This window comes from Diabrotica virgifera, chromosome 8 (genome assembly GCF_917563875.1).
Source record: "Diabrotica virgifera virgifera chromosome 8, PGI_DIABVI_V3a".
Taxonomy (NCBI): domain Eukaryota; kingdom Metazoa; phylum Arthropoda; class Insecta; order Coleoptera; family Chrysomelidae; genus Diabrotica; species Diabrotica virgifera.
This window is the reverse complement of record NC_065450.1, coordinates 35,547,625-35,566,982: the sequence shown is the minus strand read 5'-3', so window position 1 is coordinate 35,566,982 and position 19,358 is coordinate 35,547,625. Positions and strand designations below refer to the sequence as shown.

Below are 19,358 nucleotides of genomic sequence, written 5' to 3'. Positions count from 1 at the left end.
GTCAAGATGGCGTGATATGTTCATGTTCATATAGATGGATTTTAGATTTATTGGTGTTCCTTAAAAATTAACGGATATTTTGAAGGTACGTACATATATAGGTATTAAATAAAAGTAAATTGAGTAATTTAAGATGTAATAATACTATTGTAGCGTATCCGAATGGTTAAAAAAGAAACATAATAGTATCTTTTTATGCTTCTTAGGTATAATGATGGACGACTCTGAAATAAAGGAGCTTATTATTCTAACTGGGAAATATGCCACAATTTAAAGCTGGGACAGAATGATATAATATATAGCTTCAGAACAATATTAAGAAAGGAGTTATTAACCAACTGCGGGGCCTTCCAGAAATAGTAGAACTTCATACATGTAAGTACCTTTTTAAAAATGTGTATACTTATGTATCAACTATAATAGGTTTTTTGAATGTATCGTCTTCTATAAAATATACAATACAACGCTATATCAAACATGGCGGGTGTAACGCTGAGGATGTTTTCTGTTAATTTGTTTGAGATAAAGAAATCAGTTAGTCTAAAAGAAATATATGTTTATGGTTAAGAAATATTATTGCCGAAAACCGTGAATTAGTTAATATGTAGTAAATGACTTAGATGTAAACTAATAATACTTTCCCGTAATAAAATTTCTTAATGATTAGGTATGCTGTCTCTTTTAGATTATAAAAATTAAGAAAATTACATATTATTATGTCTGCTTCAATGTTTTACATTGGTTGTATTTTCCCTCTTGTTTTAGCTAAACAATGTTTATTGTGTGACTTAATATTATACAGATAAATAATTAATATTTCAGTAACAAAAAGAAAAAAATAAACAAAGATGTGTAGGTTAAATAATGCCATGTTTGAACTAAATATGATTGATTATTATTAGTATTAATAGTTCTTATGTGGGGCCGTACATTTGTTCTTTGTATTTCCTAAATTTGTCAAAATAAATATCTATATCTTTATAAAAAAAAAATTATTAAAGTAAGTTTACTCTTTCTACATAACGATTTTGTTTTAGTGAATTGCTGATATACAAAGTGCTATTAACAAAAGAAGGAAAATTTGAGGAAGTTGGATTTGCCTCTCCATCATTTTATTGTTGTGTAGAAGTCAGTAGTTTAAGAGTGGAGAAAATATTTGTATGTAATAATAATAACGTTTTATATCTTGTTTTATTAATAAATAATGATTTTACCTTTACACAATGATTTATTTCGCCGTATGTAATATCACTTTATTTTCAAGAAATATTAACTTAACTCTAAATATACGTTTATCTCTGCGAAATATATTTCTTAACATTAAATATATTAATTATTAATAGTAAAATAATAATATTCCTTACTAAGAAATATTATTGCTCAGAAAGAATAGTTTTGTAATGTGTAGAAAATATATTTTTATGACTAATAAAATTAATTAACATCAAGTGTAATTTCTTTCTGATAAATGGGTTTGAAGTTTGCCAGAAAGTGATAGTTCAATCATGTTTAAGATATGTTTCTTTGACTATGGTAGAATTTATTTGAAATATTTTAGAAAATTATATCTTACATACAAAGATATATTTCTTAGGTAATATGCCAAGTCGATCTTTCTTAAATATTAATAAAGTTTCTTTATGTCAAGAATTTTTTTCTCTCGGTGTATTGACCAGATGAGGACGTTTGTTCATTATTATTTCCAGTACTTTTTCATTTGTAGTTCTGCTGTCCAGCTTATTCTTAGCATTCTGTGGTGCATCCACATTTCGAAAAAATTCTGTTTGTTGACGCCATACTGTTTTAATATCTAGGTCTTATAGCCATATAGTAATAGAGATTATTGTCTTATTGTGACTGATAGCTTGGGGTTACAGAGCATTTTACGCATGTCGATGAAACCAGACGTTGTTATTTCAATGCGTCTTCTAATTTCTTTTGAGCGGTCTAGCTGACTATTTAGCTCTCTGCCCAGGTATATGAAACTTTGGGAACTCTGAAGGTCGATACCATTTATTTGTATGTTGGATGTAATTTGTTCATGGGGTTCTTGTGAAATACGACGATATTGGTTTTGGAAATGCTAATGTCCAAGCCCAGCCTGCCTCATTTGAATCAATAAAAAGAGCTCTAGTAAAAAGGAGAATTGAAGGCTTACTAATACAATGGATTAGGTTAAGGTTATCACCAGGATCATCACTGTAACTATTTGGGGAGAATCTGTGACTGTGACAGTAGTAAGAGGTGCCCTCAAGACGAAGTACTATCTCTCCTGCTATGGTCTCTGGTCGTGAATGACCTCCTTACTAAGTTGTATGATTCTGGTTTTACAACTCAAGGTTACGCAGATGACCTAGTGGTTATAATTACGGGCAAAGCATCACACGATGCATCTAGTCTCATGCAAACAGCTCTTATCAAAAATAAAAGTTGGTACTCGAAAGAAAGCTTAAACGTCAACCCCAGCAAAAAGACTTTGATACCGTTTATAGTGAGAAAATAATGTAATTTACAGGCTCTAATTCTGGACCTCGGAGGTAAACTACACTATGTCGACATGGCGTTGTTTTGTTTTTATTTTTTTAACTCACTCAGCTCTCCAATAGCTTTCTAGAGGTATACTACACTTGGTACTAATGACCACGAAAACGAAATTACCAAAAAAATATAACACTATGTACAAATAATTTGAGAGGTAAAAAGCGCCATGTAAGCTTCGGTGTTTTTACCTCACAGTTACTAACTGAGTGTTGATCGCAAACAACACTATGTTGACTTAGTGCACTAAACACCTAGCGGCAAACGGGTCATAGGTAACTGTTCTTCTTAACAGAAATAAATCTTTTTGTTTTTATCTATTCTTTTTTATAGTAGTTACCTAGTTGTTCTTATAAAAATCGTGGTTATTAATACATTGTAATAAACAATCAACAAATATTGTGTAGCTTCTCTTAGAAATTGGCGTTTCTATTTCGAATGGTATTAGGCTAATTATACACATAGTTTTAAAAGTTATGCTTCACTTAAAATTATGCTAAATTTAAAAAAAAATATAAAATAAACAGAAATTACCACAAGTATTATTAAATATTATTATTTTGTTGAGCCACAATATGTCAGCAACAAATTGCCAACATTGTTGTTATTTCTGTTTTCTTTCAAGTGTCAATAAGTACATATTGGTTCATTAATAATAATGTTCTATTTGTGATAAAATATAGACAATTAAATAGACAACCAAACAACATACCTTGTGTCTGGTACATACATAAAACTTATTTAGTATTACAATGGTATTACCTCATAATAACCATTTTTTTAAATTTTTTATAGTGCGTCTAATAATTTGGCCAGAGATTGTATACTACGGAAAAACAGAATCTCTTCAGATTGTTATCAGATGTTGATGTTAGCGTTTAGTGAATCGTTTTAAAGAATTCTTCAACTTACTTTGATTTTTTTTATAATACATCTTTAATAATTTTACAACACTCTATTTTTCGGCAAACTTTTGTAAATTTAAACCAGACTTTTCACTTTCTCGGCTATTAGGTACATTTTTATTATGTTTCTTAGCGACAAATGTTTCTTATTTTACGACATCCTTCCTTCGTGTTACCGACCATCGGCCGTAATAAAAAATTATTATGCAGGGTATTTCGCAATATTGAGTATTATCAACAAGTACTAATACAAAATATTTTGGCCGATATTAACTGGTAAATTTCTATGAAGTGGGTTTTAAAAATAATGAGATTATTTAAATGGCCGTTAGTACAGTTTGCCGATTTTCACAGGTGGCCGTTAACACAAGTTTTACTGTAATAACATTTAACTAAATTAAAAATGTGTTTCATGAGAAGTATCTAGCTAATTTTTTGGGCTTAAATACCTTTAAATTCAATAAATAGTTTATAAGTATAGATCAAACCTATCAGAGGTAAACTGCACTATGTCACTGTAAATTACCATTAATTACAGTAATTAGGGCAAATTTTAACGTTTCATTAGTTGGATTGTATAAACTAGTTATATGTTATAATTAAAATACGATCGCATTGTCTTTCAGAGCGAAACATACCTAATTATGGGATATATAAAATTTTTAAAACATTCAGAGGTAAACTGCACTATGTCACTGTAAATTACCATTAATTACAGTAATTAGGGCAAATTTTAATGTTTTATTAGTTAGATTGTATAAACTAGTTATATGTTATGATTAAAATATGATCACATTGTCTTTCAGAGCGAAAGATACCTAATTATGGGATATAAAATTTTTAAAATATTCAAACTGCTCTACTGAAAAGTTGCTTAAAATGACATAGTGTAGTTTACCTCCGAGGTCCAGAATTATGAATGGCATAACATTACACTATTCCCAAGAAGTCAAATATATAAACCAAAAACTTGCCTGGAATAGTCATATTGAAAAAAATCTTATCCAGAGTCTTGGTGGCAGGTTGGTCCTGCTGCAAGATATTTGGAAGTACTTATGGCCTAAAACAACTGAAAAAATCCCTCTGGTAATATACAACGAATATTAGGCCCATGGCCACATACGCATCACTCGTCTTATAGTGAGCTACAAAAAGTGCAGCGGCTAGTTTGTCTGAAAATCACAGGGGCAATGTCAACATTGCCTCTGTAATTTTATTCACACATGCATTTTATTCACGGAAAATTAAAATCTTGATCTTTAATAATTTAGAAAGTATTAATTTATTTTATTAGTTTGATATAACAAAGTTTGCTTAGAATTTTTCCCTCTATCGATTTATGCGGTTATTATTAATAAAATAATTTTCACCCCCCGAGAAGGCGTGGCACCCACCCCCAGGGTAAAAGCGCAAGTTCACGCCATGCCACTTTTTTTTCTTGAGGTATCTTCTAACTTCTCACCAATTTTCATGAAAATCGATGGATGTTCAACGAAATCGAATGTGAAAATCTTGTGACTGCACTATTTCCCAATATTTTCTTTTTATTTTTTTGGATTAAGTATTTATTTCATTTCTGATTCGTTTCTAATCATTGTGTGCCTGTTGTGTTCTGTATTGTAAAAAGGCTTTTTCTTTTTCTCTTCGCGCTTTGTCTTCACTTCCTCTCTAAACTATGAGGTTTACTTTTGAATATGTTACTGTTCTTCGTTTCTTCTCTTTCTTCGCGTGCTTTTATTGTTAAGTTGATTACGTTATTTTTGGGTTTTTCACAGCTCTGCCCGATGTTATCGTTTTCTAATATTTTATTCTCAACTCTCAGCAATTTCTCTGATAGGTAATCTTTTTCTGTAAAAGTATAACGTGGATTCTTTAGTGTTAGTGTTTCTTTAGTGTTAGTGTAGATTTTTGTTTCTGTTGACACAACTTGATACGTCTACTGAAATTCAATATACAGTATGGTGCAAATGAAAGGAATAAATTCGTTATTTCGTAAAACGGCGACTTTAAGGAAAAATCCCGAAACAGGTAGATTTTTATTTTTAAATTATATTTTTGGCATATATATCATACTGGTGACCTCATCCATCTGGGCATGATGACGTAGTCGATGATTTTTTTAAATGAGAATATAGGTCATGTGCTAGCTTATTTGAAAGGTTATTCAATTATCTATTCAGTAATTTATACATTAACCTAATTATTTATACAGGGAGTCCAAATATTTTTTTCATTAAATTATTTGACAAAAAAAAAGGATTTATGTAATTTACTTAATTCAAAATATATTTTGTGTTGCCCTAAAACAGAAAAAAATATTTATTTCCCAAATAAATGTTGCTTTTCGATTAAATTCAATGTTCAAGCCAGCTCCCGCTAGCCACCTGCCTCTTGTCACATACTTTGTTCTTTGTTTTTGTCAAAAAATATAATTTAAAATTTTTTTGAGCGCCCTGTATAAATAATTATGTAAATGTTTATAATACTGAATAGATAATTAAATAACCTTTCAAATGAGCTTCACACGACCCCTATTCTTATTATTCTTATATAAAAAAAATCATCGATTACGTCATCACGCCCAGATGGATGACGCCACTAGTATGAATTATATGGTATGAACCAAAATATCATAATTTAAAAATAAAAATCGACCTCTTTCGGAATTTTCCTTAAAGTCGACGGTTTACGAAATAACGAATTTATTCCTTTTATTTGCACCATACTGTATGTATAGTATACGAAACTAATAACAAAATAACTGATTTTAAATTAAAATAAATATATTTTATTAACAAGAATCAACAACTATTCAAAGGTTCCTTAATGATGGTATAAGGGAGCATTATGGGCAACAGGAGCCAAGAGTACTTTTCCGTGTCCATGAGCTGGAACTTGGTGAACTGGGTGTCCTGATTTTTCAACGACAGCGTTAAAACCGTTATGGTCGTCAGCGGTATAGTGGACAGTACGAAGAGTACCGTCTGGTTCGGCTACGGTATAGGACCCTTTTACTACATCACCATCACGGACTTCATGTTGAGTTTTGTGGTCTCCAGTGTGGCCATCTTGTACTCCATAGTTGAATTCGTATTTGGGATGAACCTAAAATAGTAATTTTTATAGTAGATTTATATTGCGTTTTAAACAGATATATTTAAATATATCTAGTTATTAAAAAGAAGTATATTAAATACTAAAAGTATAAACGTACATTATAGTGTTCATCTTGATGAGCTGAGTGTCCAGGAGCAAGAAGGGGAGTAGAATATCCATGTGCAACAGGCGCAGCATATGCATGGCTTAATACTGGGGCAGCATATGCGTGACTTAAGACTGGAGCAGGATATCCGTTTCCATGTCCAGATACACCTAGATTTGTAGATGAGTATGAGGTGGCATCTCCATGACCATGGCTGTAGTCCAAAACACCTGCTTGGGCTACAGCTGTAAGAGCTAGTACTGACAAAATCTAAAATAGTAAAAAAATTATTAACATATAATATTGTACGTACAATAACTTCAAATAAATTACAATTGTCATGTCGGATATCGTTCTCAAAATAAAAATTTCAAGTTTGTCGAAAAAATAAGATACAAAATATTTCGAATACAAGAAAAATTTCAGTTAAAACACGTCATGTTAAAGAATAAAATCGTACATTTTCTTTGTTTCTAAAGATATCAGAGAAGTTAAAAAAACAAAAGGTTCACAAAACGTATAAGAACACAATACGATTTCGATGTATACCCATACTTATACCTTGTACCTACTCTATACAGGGTATCTCAAACTTAACATAAGAAAAACATTTATTTTCTTCCACCCGGTATAAGTTCAAAAAAGAAGTTTAAGTGAACCTTTGCCCAAATGTGTAAGTATTACCAAAGAAAAATCTAATAATAAAAAAAAATAGCGGAATCCGTTAATCTGTTCACGAAAAAATCAACTATGACAATGAGCAAAATTTTAGGTGATGCATAACTTTTGAAACAATGTTTATATAGCTAAAGCAAAAGACAATGGTAGTTTATAATCTTAAAACTTTTGTTTCATAATTACTACAAATAAATCCATACAAACGTAATTTTGTACAGATTTAAACTTACTTTGGAGAACATATTACTGATACAAAGCAACAAAATTAACTGAATCTAATTATAATGGTACGCTTTTATATGGTACAATAAACAGCCAAAATATAACGGTCTGCGAAGAATCACGGTCAAGTTTTGTAATATTGTTAGGCGCTGTATCCAGCCCACCCATGTCTTCAGGCATTTGATAATAGCGCTTTAAAAGTGCAATTTATTAATTAGTATCTGACAAATTATTCAGTCAAATTACTAACAAGTGTATATTTATGTAGTTTTTTCTCTATAAATGGAACATGTAAACAAGTAAAACATACAGATTTTGTCAAAATAAACAGTACCAACAAGAAAATTATAAATAATTGATTATTTCTATCTTTTGACTGATAAATTTAAAATACATAATATGTAACATCGCAGTGCAAACAAGCGTAATTAAGATTTTGCAGATTATTGAACGCTTATACAAATAAATAATAATTTCGCTGTGTCTAGGTACACGCTAACGTGTACGCAAATAAAAAAGTTAGGTACACGCGAAACGTCATCAAGTCAGTGACGTCACTATTTAGCGTGCACTGTTACTGGTTTTTTGCGTACACGCTAACTTGAAAATACCGCGAGCGTCAGTCAGAGTGAGGTTCACATTTCTCTAGTCGCGTTGTGTTTACATTTTAATATTGATTAGTAAAGAGATTTCTTATTTTTATTTGTTTGTTTTTTTTATTTATTTCTTATTTTAGTGTTTGTTTTTAAATTAATTATGGAGTGTGGACCATTATTTAGTTCTTTTAATGCGTTTAACAATATTTTAAAACAGGGTAGCATGATGTTTTAAGATAAAATATATACAGGGCGATTGATTAGTGTGATTAAGTAGATCCATAGATAGCAATAATAGTTAGTAACAAAAATTGTAGCAAACTTTGAGCTTCATAGTACAAAATTAATTAGAATGTTACAGGGCGTTCGATAACATAGTGGCAGACCAAAATTATGTTTTTTTAAATGGAACACCCTATATTTTATTTTATGTTCGAAATCTTCTTAACTTCCCCATCACAAAAATATAAAGGTTGGGTATGTTATACAGGGTATTTACAAAGTTATAACCAATTTTGTATGAAAATCATAACAAGTTCAACTCCCTGTATAAATAGAAATAAACACAACAGCATTGGTTTATGTTTATAAACTGTTATAATTAACTTACGTTTACGTATAAAAATAATTTTAACAGTATTTTGTACATACATGCCATGTCAACTGAATATTTATTTTGATAACCTGAATATATTAATATATAATATATGAATATAATAATATATTATAGTATATTATACTTTTATACAATATAGGTACACATTGATTTATTACAATTAAGTTTGAAATATCTGAATAGTTCTGCTTCCCTTCCCTTCCCTTCCCTTCCCTTCCCTTCCCTTCCCTTCCATTCCCTTCCCTTCCCTTCCCTTCTCTTAATAACAAATATTTTTCTATCAAACACTAAACTTATCAAAATAGCGTGTACCAAAATATACAGTCACTGTGCACGCTAAATAATGATGTCACTAGCTTGATGAAATTTAATTCGCGTGTACCTAACTTTTTTATTTGCGTACACGTTAGCGTGTACCTAGACACAGCGTAATAATTTAGCAATTGCTAAAAAGAGGTTATTACCATTTATCGAAGTTGTTTAATATTTTCTTGGCAGATATTTTGACTTAAACACCAACTCCTTTATCATGTTCCAAATATTGGCCACGATTCCGTAAATCAAATAATATGCACGGAAGATTCTAATCATGGTATGAAAATCATAGTGGTTTAAAAAATCGCTATATAAAAAAAGAAGGATGAAAAACCACTAAACGCCGTAAAAATGAGTAGCGCACACAATATTCCAACTACAAAACAGCTGATATGAATATTAGGTGGCGCAAAAATGTATTTCAGTTTTGATGGAAAATAAAATTCTAGTTTTATTCTGAATCATTTTTCCATACTATTTGCTAAATTTGAAGTAAAACGCAACACAAAAGAGTAACTTTGATACAGTTTGCATTTTGAAGCCCTGTTGTGGCGCGTTTTATTTTGGAGACCACGCGAGCACGGTTTTAGTAGAGGAAGACCACAAAAACGATGGCTAGACGACATCAAAGCAAAAATAGGGAGAAACTGTCACCAAATAGCACAAAACAGACAAGAATGGAGAATTTATGGTGAGGCCTTTGTGCACGACTGGATGCAAACAGGATGAAGAAGAAGAAGAAGAAGAAAAAGAAGAAGAAGAAGAAGAAGAAGAAGAAGAAGAAAAAAAAGAAGAAGAAGAAGAAGAAGAAGAAGAAAAAGAAGAAGAAGAAGAAGAAGAAGAAGAAGAAGAAGAAAAAGAAGAAGGCTGTCTATGAGTCTATAAATATTTGATGAGAATCTATGCCATATTCCAGTGTTTTTTCTAAAACTGACCCAGGGTTGCAACCTGATGAATGGTCGATTTAGTGCATCTGAAACTGTCTGGTATTTTAGTATTCGTTCTGCATATTATGGTGCCATATGATGGCATAATATAGTAGCGAATATTTAATACACTGCATTTAGAAGCCTAATTCCTGCGTGGTTAGAGTATTTAAACATATCTACTTTTTTGTATATGTTGCAAATTATTCTAATATCAAATCACTGGGAGTGATTTATATATTTCTTTTATGAGCTACTGTAGTGCCATTATGGTACCGTGGCTACCTTATTTATATAGTTCAGTTTGGAAATTATTTATTCCGGGTGATTTATTTCTGGCTAGTTTTTTAACTTCGCCTTTAACTTCAAGAATCATTGGTGTAGTCGAGGAAATGAAGCTGAAAAAATGGCAAAACCTCGCAATTTTTTCGTCCAGCATCGATTTGTACAAAAATTTGGGATTAGGCTCATTTCACCCTCTAGTTCATTTTCTATATTGAGCCGTTATACGCTTTTGGTTTTTTAAGGGTGAAAACTACCCCTAATTGTAAAAAATTATAAAATAACATTTTAAACTTTAATATTGTCAAAATTTGGTTCTTATTATATACATAATTATTGTTTTATGCTTTAAGATATACTATCATAATATTTTAACCCTTAAAACTACCCTTGTTGGAGCTATATATAAAAAATTTACTTATCCTAAAAGAATAATTTCGGCTTGCATCGATTTATATAAAAATTTGGAATTAGGATAATCTCACCATGTAGTTCATATTCTATATCATGATTAAGGGCGTTGATTATTTTTAGGGGTGTAAACTACCCCTTATTTTCAAAAAGTATATAAAAATATTGTAAACTTTAATATGGGTAAAACTTGGTTTTGATTGGTTAAATAATTATTGTTTTTTACCTATATATAATATAATATCATAATATTTCAACCCTGAAAAACCACCCTTAATAACATTAGAGTTTTTATAAGTAAATATTTTAATAGATCTATACAGAAAAAAAGTAGAAATAAAGAATTAAAAAACATTTATTTACACAAAAATATGAATTTAAAAATATGTATAAATAGATACAAATAGTTTTTTGGTCATCTTCCAGTATACGAACCGGTTCTGTGGTATTATACATACATTGAAAATTATCCATAAGCGGACTATCCGAACTTTTCGAAAAAAAAATCGTTTTATAAACGTAGCTCCGTCATTTTTGGCGATAAAAAGTTTATTCAAAAATGACTTTGTAGGATCTTTGAAGAGTTATAACACTGTGTAAACTTAATTCCGTAAGATCCCTTAGTTTTTAATTAGGGTGGGTTTAAAGGGCTCGAATTAGGGGGTGTTTGCTCGTAAGTAAAGGTTTTAAACAGCTATATCTCGCTAACTGTTCACGGTAATGAAAATCTATGAACAAGTATATTTTAGTTATTAAAAATGCTATAATTCAGCAGTCTATAATTTTTTTCGTATCTCCAGTATTTTCGGAGATAATTTGGAGTAAACGGTGAAAAATGGGAAATTCCAAAAAAAATATTTTCCTTTAAACTCCAATTTTTCTAAAATTAGGCCTTTTAGATAGGTCAAACATCTTGGGTGTATTTATAATACAAATATAAAAGGAATTACAGAAAGGTGAAGACCAATTTTTAATTAGGAGGGTAGTTAGGGGGTTGTTTTCACTGATTTTTTCATAGAGAAAAGCAGGTACCGACCTTTTTTTGATCATAAGTCGCCTAATTTTCAGGCTAGAAACTTTTTATTATTATATTTTGAGGGGCCTAACAATATACTTGAAAAAAGATTATTAAAGTTTTCCTCGAAAAATGCAAAGTTTTTCCGTTATTTTACTTTGAATATGTCAAATTATGCATTTGACGAAAAATCTAATTTTAACATGCCGTATTTCGGTTTGTATTCGTCTTAAAGATATTACAGAAAAAAAATTTGGTTTGTGTTACTAAAAGGTATAATTTTGATATCCACAGTTTTTTTGATTAAATGCATATTTTTCGAGGTATTCTCAAAAAACTCTCTTAAAAAGTCGATTCTTTCATCGAAAAACTGTTACTTTCAAGCGCGAATAACTCGAAAAATATTAGTTTTACGAAGAAAATGTAAAAAACATTTTTTTCTTAGAATCACTTTTTACATCGACTTACATGGTTAAAATGTAATAAAAAATTCCCACCCCCGAGATGGGGTGACAACCACCCCCAAGGTTTTAGCGTACAGCGGCATGATATAGAAAATGATCCTTGGACTATTCCCTACCTTCTGTGAAAATTTCAAGTAAATCCATGCTGGACTAAAAAATTGCGAGCCAAAATGCTTCATTTCCTCGACTAGTGGTTCCACTTCCCTCTTTTCTGTTCCACTTACCTTATCTCTTTCCTAGTGTGGGTTTTCTTCTTTTTTCTCTATATTATGTACATATATTATCGGTGTACAACGTTCTCCGTCTTCTGATACCCGTTCGCCATTCCTCTCTGTCCGCACATTGATCTACTTGCAGACCTCTTTCATCCATGGCTTTGTTTATTCCTGCCTGCCAACTCTTCCTCGCTCTATCTCTTCTTCTTCTACCTTGCGGTTTCCAGTTTTGTATTTGTTTTGGGATTCTGTCTTCGTGCATTCTTTGTACGTGACCAAACCATCGTAGTTGTATTTCGTTGATTTGTCATTTATTGTATGTGTGACCTTCATTATTTCTCGTATTCGTTCATTGGTGACATGTTCTCTTCTTGATCTTCCTGCAGCTCTTCTCCAGAAATCCATTTCGGTGACCTCTAACATTCGTTTTGATTTTTCCTTCAAAGGCTTCGCGGCTGTATATTATAATGCTTTTCACTACGGCGTTATAGATCTTTTTCTTGTTTTGGTTGTTTATCTGCTTGTCCCAGATTACTGAGTTTAGGATCTCTCTCTATATTATGTACCCGGTTAAAATACTCCATCCATCGATTCCGTACACCTTTCCTTGTTACAATAGGTCATGATTCGGACTGTTGCATTGGTTTGTAGTTGCCTTGAGTTATTTTATGTTGATGTTAACTTTTTTATAGAAGGGTCAGAATTCCTTCTCACTGTTAAGGCTGTGTATATAATATTTAAGTTTCTTATTTAAATAGTTTTGCTTCTTTCTTTTATGTATCTTTTTTTCTTCTCTTCTGCTTTTTCTAGAAATCCTCCACAGTTGTTCGAGTTTGTCGGGTAAGCATTATCCTGTAGATTTCATTTTTTCTTTTGTCACGTTTTTACATTCATCGTCAGTCCAATGATTTTTACGTGCACAAGTTTCTGTTCCTATTTGAATTTCTGCTTTTGCATTTACATGTTGATTCCTTAGCCTGTTGGTGATGTTTCCCGAGTGCCGTTCTGCAATTATTACATCTCTTAGCTTCTGTCACATTCCATTTTATTCTTTAAAATTCTAGTCCTCAATGTTGAATTCACTAGGCAATAATCTTAGTTTTCAATTGCGCCTCTATAACTTCTGAAGTTCATTATATTCTGTCATATGTCTACAATCGATTAATATTTGATCAATCTGACTCGTTATTTTTTATCAGGGGAGGTCCAGGTTACCTTGTGTGTATTCGTGTGTTCTTGTGTTCAAAGATTCTTGTGTTCAAAGATTTTTGTGTTCAAAATGACAGGTGATAACGGCTGTCATGTTTAGTGCTGCTGTTAAGTTTATCACTCGTATTCCATTATCGCTTATGACTTTTTTGTAGGCCATGCCTTCTTAGAGCGGGGACAAAAATTAGCTTTCGTTCTATTCTTCCATTTACGTCACCTAACACAATTTTAGTGTCATTTCTGGGACGTCTTGCGTAGGATCGCTCTAGGTCAGGGGTGGGCAAAAGCCGGCCCGCGGGCCGGATGCGGCCCTTTTGCTTACTTACTCCGGCCCGTTGTTGACAAATCCTGCAAGCAATTTTTGTCTCTTCTCTCCGCCAAAAACATTAGCGTATGCAATAATACGTACGCGGTGTCGTCTTCCGGCCCGGGAGACATTTTGAAAATTTCATTTTGGCCCGCCTTTAAAAGTATTTGCCCACCCCTGCTCTAGGTGTTCGAAGAACTGTAATTTCTTTTGATTTGATATCAGTCGGAGCATGTGCATTAATTAAATGCAATTGAAGAATTTCTCATTGAAGCGCAAATAGCACAATATCTGACTATAAGTTTCAAAGTCCATATTAAGGGCTTTTATTCTTTGATGTACAATAAATTCGCTTATATTAAATTAGAACTTAGCGTTTGTCGACTACGAAAAAGCTTTTGTCAGCGTGGAGATGTGAGCAATAGAAAAAGCTATAAACAACTGTTGAGTAGATTCCAGATAAAGAATGCTAATACACAATATTATACAGGGTGGTGAATCGTAAAGCGCGCCATAGGAAACTCAATGGAAAATTCTAACTTGTTAAATTCCTGCTTCGCTAATGATTTTACATCAAAAGTCATGGGAAGCTATTTGTAGAGGATTAAAATCTGTATTAAAAACAAAAGTTAAAATTGTTCTATAATTTAAACACATTCCAAAATTTTGAAAAATATGTTACATTTGCTACAGTAGACACTTATTTAAAATTTAGGCTCACGTTACTATTTTACTGACAGTGCGCACACTATTGATTGAATAAAACGTTTTTATTATTATTACTTTCCCCTCAACTGAGGGTATCTTATCAACTTTATTATTTTTAAACAATAAACGATAAAATAAAAATTTGGCAGTTGCATTATTGTTAATATTAATAACTTCATTGTGACCGAACGCAACCATTACACAGCATGACATTGTGTGTGGCCTGTTTGGCGTGATAGTCTAAAAAATTTATTATATTTTTATTTTACAAAATTCTGGAATATGTTTAATTCGTAGAACAATTTTAACAGTTGTTTTCAATACAGATTTAAATCCTCTACACCAGTGGTGCTCAGACTTACACTGCATGAGATCTACCACATAAACTGCAAGCGTCCAGCGATCGACAGCTTGTAAAAAAAATTGAAAATAAAAAGCTTTATTTCACATTTCTATTTGATAAAACGTTGTAACTACAGAGAGTTGTAATTAAAGATATTTTTCATCTTAATTTTACTTGGATGTTAATGCACTTGATTAAGTGCATGCCACTTCAAATCATCCACAAGTTAGCGCAGTCTCCACCTTTTCCATGTGTATTTTTTCCGTGAATTCCGATCGACTTTAAAAACTTTGGCGATCGACCAGTCGATCGCGATCGACCGTTTGAGCACCGCTGCTCTACACATAGTATCTTACACGTTTTGATGTAAAATAGTTAGGGAAGCAGGAATTCAACAGTATAGAATTTTACATTGAATCTCCTATGGCCACTTTTTCCAATTCACCAGCCGGTATGAGAAAGCAACAATGATAGTACAATTGAAAGAAACCACAATGCCTATACCAATTAACAGAGGAGTGCGACAAGGGGATGTTGTTTCTCCCAAACTATTTACATTAGCACTGGAAGATGTTTTCAAAACAATAGAATGGACAAACATGGAAAAAAACATGTATAATAAAACTAAACCACCTAAGATATGCAGACGATGTAGTAATAATACTCCAAACCATGCTAACCGGACTAGCAAAAGCATCCGAATAAATGGGTCTAAAAATGAATTTTACCAAAACAAAAATAATAACAAACATACAAGATAATAGAAACGTAATACTAAACGAAACCACAATAGAACCGGTTAATGATTAGATATATTTGGGACAGGAGGTAAAAAGAAGTGCCAGATTAGCCTGGGCAGAATTTGGGAAATTAGAATGGGTCTTAAAGAATAAAAAATACAACAATATTTAAAAACACGAGTGTTTGACCAGTCCATACTCCCAATTCTCACATAAGCATGCCAAACATGGACCTTGACCAAAGCAAACATGGATAAAATTATGAGGACACAAAGAGCCATGGAGAGAGCAATGCTAGGAGTAAAATTAAAATAAAAAAAGCAAAACAACTGGATTAGAAATAAAACAAAAAGCCAAAGACGCAGGACAACATATAGCCAGGCTAAAATGGAGCTTCGCACGTCATAACGCCAGACAAACTGACAATAGGTGGAATACCACGATACAATCATGGAGCCCATAGACAGGAAAGAGAGCAAGAGGACGACCCCCGATTACATGGGGAGATGACATTAGAAATATACGAGGAACACACTGGAAACACAAAGCACAAAACAGAAGGGAATGAAGGGAACTGGGGGACGCCTATGTCCAAAAATTGTTCAAAATCTCACTCTATGCTTCATTCCAGCTATAATATATGAAATGGTTCCCGTTCATCGCATATCCTGTAGTGACCATCTGCTTTGTACGTGTATATGCTTTTGGTAGACTACAAAACTACGTTAAAAACAATTTGATTCGTCTACTGAAATTCAAAGTATACGAAATAAATTACACAGAGACTGATTTTAAATAAAAATAAATATATTTTATTAACAATAATCAACAACTATTTGAAGTCTCCTTAATGATGGTACAAAGGAGCATTATGGGCAACAGGGGCCAAGAGTACTTTTCCGTGTCCATGAGCTGGAGCTGGGTGAACTGGGTGTCCTGATTTTTCAACAACAGCGTTAAAACCGTTATGGTCATCAGCAGTGTAGTGAACGGTACGAAGAGTACCATCTGGTTCGGCTACGGTATAGGACCCTTTGACTACGTCACCATCACGGATTTCGTGTTGAGTTTTGTGGTCTCCAGTGTGGCCATCTTGTACTCCATAGTTGAATTCGTATTTGGGATGGGCCTAAAATAGTAATTTTTACAGAATTTTATTGTGAGTTTAAACAGATATATTAAACAAGCGAAAGTTTTACTTCAATAACATTAAAAATAATATTAAAACAAAACTTTTATCGAGACCAATTTTTTAATAATGCCCTCGCGGTTTTTATTATTATCAAACCATACGAATGCTGAGACAAAGAAGGCTAGGGAAGATCTATGAATTCCATCTCACTTCGTACCTGCTCAGCGTGGCAACAATTCCAACGAAGACTTGCTCCCGCATACACTGTTACGAGTAAAACTAATAAAAATAAATTGATACATAAATAATTTATATATTATACTAAATTGACATAAACTAATAGAAAATATAAGACGTCTCTGATTTTCGTTTTACAACTAAATTGTTATTTCTAGATATATTTAGTTAAATAAATACTCAAATTATTAACGTACATTATAGTGTTCATCTTGATGAGCCGAGTGTCCATGGGCAAGAAGGGGAGCAGAATATGCGTGACTTACTAGGGGAGCAGCATATGCGTGACTTAAGACTGGAGCAGAATGTCCATGTCCATTTCCATGTCCAGATACACCTAGATTTGTAGATGAATATGAGGTGGCCTGTCCATGACCATGACTGTAGTCCAAAACTCCCGCTTGAGCTACAGCTGTAAGAGCTAGGATTGATAAAATCTAAAGTAGTAAAAAAATGATCAAAAATTAATCTTGTGCGTAAAATCAGTGCAAGTAAATTTCAACATTCATCTCAAAAATCGTTTTCGAAATGAAAATTAACCTTTTGTTTTGTGTTTAGTAAAAGGGTATCTTAGGAAAAAAGGAGGTCCAAAATAGTCCTAGACCACCTTCATTACAAATATCATAAAAAAAAAGGAATCCTCAGGATTTATTTTTATAAAAATATCATTCTATGATTTGCAAATTGTACATCATGTAAAGAGCAAAAGGAAAGCAAAATGGATATAAAATGATATTTTATAATATCAGTCTATTGTTTTAAAATTACTATAAATAAGAACGTAATAACATATTTTTTATAGATTTAAACTTACTTTGGAGAACATATTACTGATACAAAGCAATAGAATCAACTGAATGAAATTATAATAATTGTACGCTTTTTATACGGTACAATAAGCAGCCAAAATATGCAAAGAATCACGGCCAAGTTTTGTAATATTGTTAGGCGCTGTATCAAACCCACTCATGTCTTCAGGCATTTGATAATAGCGCTTTAAATAGTACAATTTATTAATTAGTAGGTATCTGACAAATAATTATTCAGACAAATAACTAACAAGTGTATGTAGTTTTTTCTGTAACATGTAAACAAGTAGAACATACAGATTTTGTCAAAATAAACAGTACCAAAAGAAAAATATAAATTAATCATTATGTTTAATTATTAGTACATTTTTTCACGGTTTTTGCTTTAAATTTAAAAAAACCGTTTGGATTGACATGAAATTTGGCAAACGCATAGCTAACATATCAAAGAAAAAAAGTGATATGGCGTCGATGTGTGCTTTTGCCCTGGAGGTGAGTTTCACCCCCTCTTGGGGGTGAAAAAATATATGTCCAAATTAAGTCCGTAAATGGATAAACTGACCAATTCTAAGCAACTTTTGTTCTATAGAGTTTTTTCACCAAGTCAATACTTTACTAATTATTTACGAGTGCATATGTTCATTTTTCAACAAAATGACTACGTTTTTAGACGGTTTTTCGCAAATAACTCAAAAAGTTAGTCGTTTGTCCAGAAAAACATTCTTAGCAAAAAATTTTTGCTTAGAATGTTTTTTATATAGGCCTATATTTAATATAGGCTGTAGAAAAGTTAAAAAAAAATGGTGTGTATTAATTGGTCTGTATAGCTAGTAGAAGCATAGTTATAGCTAATGAAATATAGGTTCGTATTCACCAAATTTCAAATAGAATATTTCAACGTAAAATATTCAAAAAATTAAGCACTTTTTGGGGAAAACTCATTACAACTTTTTAAAGTGTTATAATAAAAGTCTCTAGCATCAAATGTAAGCAAGTTACATTAAAAATAAAGTCCCTTTTGTGTTTGCAAAAAAATGGGGAAAATCACCCCCTAATTACCAACTTAAATGAAATTGATCGTTACCGCTTCACTTTAGTTATGTTGTGTTTATATGATCTGCTGTAAGTTTCATCGATTCAAAGTGATTATTTTTGAAAAAAATTGGTTTTAAAATAAACTTTTTAAGTTTTTAATTTTGAAAAAATGGCCTTTTTCAAAATAACTTAAAAATTGTTAGAGATACCAAAAATCTCAAACTATAGTAAAGGTCAGCATTGCTTTTCTGAATATTTTGTATTTCTTTTTTATTTCTGAAATACAAAAATTGTTTAAAATTTGGTGTTTTTAAATTTGCATATTCTCGTGATTAGTGACTCGTTCAAGCCCTTTTAACTAGAGCTCTTTCAAAAATAAGGACTTTGAACCGATAAAACTTACAGATCATATAAACAACACATACACGAGTAAAGACACTTCTGAAGTGGTAA

At 31.8% G+C, this 19,358-nt stretch overlaps 1 protein-coding gene across 3 annotated transcripts; it reads right to left on the bottom strand.

Moving 5' to 3' along the window:
- Nucleotides 1-6,214: 6,214 nt before the first annotated feature.
- Nucleotides 6,215-17,901, bottom strand: LOC126890581 (cuticle protein 8-like). Of its 3 annotated transcripts, none has more exons than XM_050659645.1 (3): nt 17,876-17,899; nt 6,658-6,915; nt 6,215-6,548 (listed from the first exon to the last, which is right to left on the bottom strand). In XM_050659645.1, the coding sequence occupies exons 1-3, from the start codon at nt 17,885-17,887 to the stop codon at nt 6,267-6,269; spliced, it is 552 nt and encodes a 183-aa protein (XP_050515602.1). In that variant the 5' UTR covers nt 17,888-17,899; the 3' UTR covers nt 6,215-6,266. The 3 variants fall into 3 exon arrangements, with proteins under 3 accessions (XP_050515602.1, XP_050515601.1, XP_050515603.1); XM_050659644.1 differs by lacking the exon at nt 17,876-17,899 and adding an exon at nt 7,554-7,578; XM_050659646.1 differs by lacking the exons at nt 6,215-6,548; nt 6,658-6,915 and adding exons at nt 16,501-16,821; nt 17,259-17,498 and having other exon boundaries at nt 17,876-17,901.
- Between the last annotated feature and the right edge of the window lie 1,457 nt (nt 17,902-19,358).